The sequence below is a fragment of the Convolutriloba macropyga genome, chromosome 13 (assembly GCF_964194025.1).
Source record: "Convolutriloba macropyga chromosome 13, txConMacr16.3, whole genome shotgun sequence".
Lineage (NCBI taxonomy): Eukaryota > Metazoa > Xenacoelomorpha > Acoela > Convolutidae > Convolutriloba > Convolutriloba macropyga.
In genome coordinates, this window is record NC_134480.1 from 2,264,098 (window position 1) to 2,270,275 (window position 6,178).

The 6,178-nt window shown below is 35.2% G+C and overlaps 1 protein-coding gene across 1 annotated transcript; it reads left to right on the forward strand.

The window, feature by feature from the left end:
- The first annotated feature begins 586 nt into the window (after window positions 1-586).
- LOC142352085 (uncharacterized) lies at window positions 587-5,719 on the forward strand. Its single transcript, XM_075404450.1, has 2 exons — window positions 587-777; window positions 5,517-5,719. The coding sequence occupies exons 1-2, from the start codon at window positions 666-668 to the stop codon at window positions 5,717-5,719; spliced, it is 315 nt and encodes a 104-aa protein (XP_075260565.1). The 5' UTR covers window positions 587-665.
- The last annotated feature ends 459 nt before the right edge of the window (window positions 5,720-6,178 follow it).

A 6,178-nucleotide genomic window follows, 5' to 3' on the forward strand; every position in this document is an offset into this window, starting at 1 on the left:
ACCATTTGTACAGTGCATAAATATCTATGATCAGTCTTGGATTTACTCTGTTTCAGTACTGAGAAAGACTTTTCAGTGTGGTAATTACCACTTTAAATTTCTAAGAAATACAGACTTAATCCTCAGCTCGAAATAAAGCCTCAGACATCAGAATTGCACCTAGGAATCGGAAAATATCAAATATAATGGAAAATATCACCCCCATCTTAGTGGGTGCATATTATTTGCACCCCCCCCCGACGCACATGCGATATTTTTACCTAATGATTTACTACTGACACGTGTTCTGTTACTGGGAGTGAATAACGTACTGGGGGGGGGGGGCAAACGGAGAAATGATCCGATTTTCTAAATATCAAATTTCAAAGGTTTTATCATCAAAATCTCAGAAACATTGATCAAGACTGCGATTATTGACATGACAGGCCTGAAACGAGTTCTATACAAAGTACGCCGAGTTTTTATCCACCCCGACTTCAAACATCACCCGAGCGGTCTTCCCATAAACGATTTGGCTCTAGTTCAAACTAGAAAACCCTTTGCTCTCGAAACGAATAGTTACTCTAAAGCCCTACGGTTGTGCAACCCGAAGGAAATGATCACAGCCCTCTCTGCAGGGGTTGAAAGTCTTCTAGGGTTCTGTGGACTGGGAAGCGTTGTGACGAATGTGTCAGTTTTGGCGATTCCAGATGACCTCCAGGAACTTTTTATTTACTCAGACTGACTTTAGATTGTGTCCTAAGACCATGATCTGTGTGAAGCCCCAGAACAAATTAGGTAAACATATTTTTCATTCTTCCACTAAACTTCCTATAAAAGCGAGCATCTCCCCCCCCCCCCCCCCCCCGCCACCCTCAAAACCTCGCCCTTCCCCGCCACCCCCAAAAAACCTCAAATCAAATTACCTTAGACGGTTGGAAATAAAAAAGCGGATAGTTGGCGCATATTATTTGCACCCCCCAGACGTACGTGCCATATTTTTACATAATGATTTACTATGTAATGGCACGTGGTCTGTAACTGGGGGAGCATGATGTACTGGGGGGGGACAACGGAAAAGATCCGAAAAATCGATAGTAATTTCTGCAGAAGAGTGGGGGTTCATAGCGTGACATATTTTAGAGGATATAATAATGACCCCCATTACAATTAATGGGTTGTTATATAGCACAATACTATGAAGAAAATGACATGTGCGCCTGGGGGCGTAAAAAAGACATATGCCCACTAAGCTGGGAGGGAGAACAGAGTAGATGCTTTTAAAGTTATTGAGAAAAAATTTAAATTTACAAAATTTTTTTTAGAATATTGGTCAACCATAGACGTCTTAGCGAGTAAAAGTACCTAATCGATACGTGAATTATATATTCAAGAGAAAAAGCAGCATATACAAATGCTGGTTCCTCAAAACTTTATTTCTAGATTTTTCGAGCGTTTTCACTTTCCTCGCAAATTTCACATTTTCTATCAACGGTTTCAATTTGGATCTATTCTGTTTCAGACCTTAGTTTATTTGGCATATGAATCTTACCCCCCCTAATGCGCGCGTGCTATTTTTACACAGCAATTTGCAAAATTGCAACAAATAAAACGGAAGTCTCTAGGGGGATAGATTTTAAAAATTTATTGGGTCGAACTCACCAAAAAATAAATTATATGATATTTGAACAAAGGTTGCTGCTGTCTGACATTCGTCATAGGACGGTTATAGCTCGCCCAAAAGCAGCTATACGTGCTGAAGAAGGCTTGCGCCGACATTTTTGAATCAACTCTCCCAAATTCCATTTGGGGTTTGGGAACTTTATGCTAGTCTGAATTTTAAGCCAGTTTTGTCCGACGAATATCTTTTACACATCTTTAAATTTTCGGTTACTCGAAGTTTTAATGAATGCGATTAAAGATTTCATCTCTAGAATTTTCAAGATACAAATTCGCTTCGATCAGGTGTTAAAAATATATACGAGTGAAAACTTTTCATAAAATAATCACATTGAATATCCTGTCATAATATCTGTCAAAATTTTTAAAATGTTAAATATTCCCTACCGGAATAATTTTTCTGAGGACTTGCACATGCTCAAATGAATATAGTCCCATCACTCCATTAACAATATGTGAGCATGACTTTTTTGAGCAACTAATGTTGGCCGACCACTATCATTGGAGATATAAAAACATACAATCATTGAAAAACTCTTAGAACTGTAATTCAGTCTTGAACAGACAATCCTCATGGCGATAGTCTTTTCAAGATGAAAATTTGGAGCTCAACGTTTCCGAAATGCAGAGTATGAAAGAAAATAGCTTCACAATATGTTTTTGGTAAAGCATCAGAAACTATAATGTTTTCAGGACAAACAAAAGTTTCACCCAAGACATAGTGAACCTTTGCAAACAAGTTTGCAATTCATTCTGCATCAAAAGATTGAAGGAAAATTTAAGTTTTCTTTCATCTTTTCTCATATTTTTCATTGATCAGGCCGTGTTTTTGATCTTCAAAATAAGAAGGCTTTGTTCAGAATGGCAAATTGTTCTTCTAGGAATTCATTGACCATTACGGCAATCTTGTTACTTTTGAAGCAAATTTTTCCTGGCATTATTTGAATTGAAGTTGACTATCAATAACTCGAAAAAAAGAGAAAACGATTTTAAAATATTTGGCAAAGAAACCATCAAGTTCTTTCCTGGAACAACATTTTTGTCAAACAACTAAACAAATAATGCTTTTGAGATAACTTAATAAGTCCTTGTGACTATATTTTATTAGTCACGAGGACTTATTATTTATCTCAAAAGCATTATTAGTTGTTTGACAAAAATGTTGTTCTAACATAGAATTTGATGGTTTCTTTGAAAAGATTTTAAAATAGTTTTGTTTTTTTTTCAGAAATAGTTTTTTGATTGTTTTTCAGTCTGCTGCCAATATCACTCAATAAATTTGTAAAGTTTTCAACTCGACGAAAAGTTATTTAATAAATGTTGCAGAGAATTTATAACTCTACTATAAGAGTATAATTTTGTTTGATCTGTCTGCTGTATATTTTGGATTCCTGTAGCTGTTTTGTATATAATGTCTTTCTTTCCCCTTTTCTTAATTTTTGAAACTTGTTTCAAATTTTTGTTCCATTTCTCTTTAATTGAGCTTGAAAAAAGGTAGCAGGGCGGCTTTAAATGTTTTCAAATTGCAAACAAAACTAGCGGAATCTGAAAAAAGCTTTCTTCAGTAAGTTTTGCGTTTTATCTTATTGTCACCTGCATTCACCTAGAAAAATTTTGTTCGTTTTTCATATTTATTCTTCATTTATGGCAATAACGTTTTAGTGTAAACACTTGAACTCGAGAAAACAACAAATAGAGGAAGCTGACCGCAAAATTGAGCACTCAGCGCAAAATGTTGTGGAACTGTATTTTTTCAAGAAAAAAGAATACAACAATTATTCTCGCATAAAAAATGTTTAAAGAGTAAAACGGAATTTTACATTTTCAATTTCACCTTTTGCTATGGTGAATTGAAATGTTTTTCAGAAACACTCATAACCACTTCTCAACATTAATAATATAGGTTAAAAGGTAAAAAAAGTTGTAGATATTGTGTTAATAATTCGTGACTGCACATTGAATTTCTACAGAGTGGTTAAAACTTTACGAAAAAAACAAACAATAATGCGGAAAACAACTTGGGTGGTATTATTCTTTGAATTATTTTTGCGTAAATGGACATGTCAACAATATTGAAAACGGGGCTCCCCATTTGGGACCTCAATCGGAAGCTCATATTTTTGAACTCTTACATCCGCAAATAGAACAAAAATATTTGTGGCTTTTCGGTAACCGCAGTGGAACAGCATTAGCCCAAAGCGTTATTTTTCCATCTGCTCTTTTACGCCTTGAAGAGGAGTAATAATGATCTGTTTTTTACGACTCGCAGAGGAGTAATTGTGGTCTATATTTACGACTCGAAGAGGAGTAATGTTGGTCTATTTTTTTAAAATCGGTGACTTCCCTGTTAGAAGATAATTAGAAGATAATGTGTTTCAGAGGAAGTCAAAGGCCGCATGTGAAAAGACGTTTTTAGGTCAATCTGCTAAACAAAAGTCAAATGCAGCGAGAGAATTTAGAGTGGTTTTCATTGATCCACTATTCTAAGAGAGAGAGAGAGAGAGAGAGAGAGAGAGAGAGAGAGGAGAGAGAGAGAGAGAGAGAGAGAGAGAGAGAGAGAGGGAGGGAGAGAGAGAGGGAGGGAGAGAGAGAGAGAGAGAGAGAGAGAGAGATAGAGAGCAAAAAAAGTTTTATCGCTAAGCGAGTGATTTTTTTATGAAGTGTGGCTTTTTCACGGCCATTTTTCTGTATTAACCTAATTTTATCGGATAATGGCGTTTTTCTCATATCAGTTAGCTTGGAAATCCCTTTCGACCATCCCACAAAAAATACAATTTTGGGCGCCTCTTTGAGCTATTTTAGCCATTTTAATCCGTTGGACGCTAATTTAGCGGTTTCTGTAAACTCTTCCCCTCTGTGTAGTATCTGGGAAGTTTCTTGGTAAAAATTTTTTAGTGGTTAAGTTGGTCTTGTGATTTCTTGGATATTACTATATTAATTCTGGGTTGTGTTTCTAAAGATTAATCAGTGTTAGAATTAATTAATTCTAATCAGTTTTTTTCCCATGTTCGAAGCTTTTTAAATTTTTTTTGCTTAATTCTTCTAATTTAAGGTTTTTTCGCAACGGCATTTCTTGTTCACTCGTTCACCTAGAGCTATTGTATTGGTATTGCTTCCAAGATTTAACTGTTTAAGATTTATATATTGAAATTAGCACTGGAAAAATAAATTTGTTATTTATTTCCCAATTCTCGTTGTTTGCCTTTTTTTGTTCTTCAGTATTTTTATGACTAGAGTTGCATAGTGCACTGATCGAGCAGAATCATTTAGGAAAAACTTCCCAGAATAACAACCGCCAGGTAGCCTTTTAACTTTTTTGAGAATTGTAGCTTTTTGAATTTTACTTTTGCTTCCCTTTTCCTCGGTTTTCTCGGTATGTAGCGTTTTTCTTGTTTTTTCTAATCAAAGGGTGGCCACATATTGAATGAAGATTTTTCGTGTTGCTAGTCGTGTTGGCAGTATTGGTTTTGGTGGAGCAACTTTGGACAAAATTCGATCAGAAATTTTTCCGGATATCATTCTTGGCCCCTCTCATGTTATCTTTCCTCTGTTATTTTTTAAAATTATTAGTAGAGTCAATTAATAGACTCATTTTATCCATTGAGTGATTAGCTGGGACCTAAAAGAATGTGTACGTCGAGTAGATTCCGGAGTCTTTTGGCTATGTTTTTATTATTCTCATCGCATTTTTGACTGTTCTTTTCATGAGCAGCTTTGCTTTTTGGTGACTTTTGCTCTGTTTTTGAGTTTGAAACTTTCACGAATTTTTATGCGGGATTGCACACATAACCATTGGTGTATGAATCACACACTTTTACATTTCGGTTATCACACCACTTTAACTTTTTGTCTTTTAGGGAATATTTGCCACATGGACGACGGAGGTCCCCTCTACCAGTTAGAGTGTGGATCAACAGAGGCTAAATGTCTGTACGGGGTTGCCAGTTTCTCTCTGGGAAGAACTTCAACTCCTCGACATAGATGCAACAGCGGCAGTTACTTCACAAAAGTCGCCCAGTATTATGAGTGGGTTCAACAGATGCTATTCAGACATTCTTGACAGAAGTTTCATTAAAATTTGATTGCTTTGCTTTTAATAATTCTTAATTAATCGTACCTTTTCAAACGATCTTGATATAATATTAGAATTATTTTCAACGAGTTGACGTTTATGGTAACTGAACTGCTTTGAAATATAACTAAATTATTGTACCTTTTTAAAAAACTCGATAACATTAGAATTACTTTTAACGAATTCTGTTTCTTAAGAGGAAATAATCAAATTTATAACCGTTATGTTTACAACTCTGATGTTGACACATATCAATAATATCAACACAAATTCTGAATAGCAAGTTAAAACATTTGAACCATTTTTAGCTGCTTTTCATTTCAAAAGTATTAAAGAAATTTCTCATTTTTTTACACATTACTTGGCATACTCTTTTAGCAAAGATCAGTCTGAAATGTGGGGAATAATAAGAAAAAGGGCAGCTGAAAACAGGTTACTGTAGGCCTA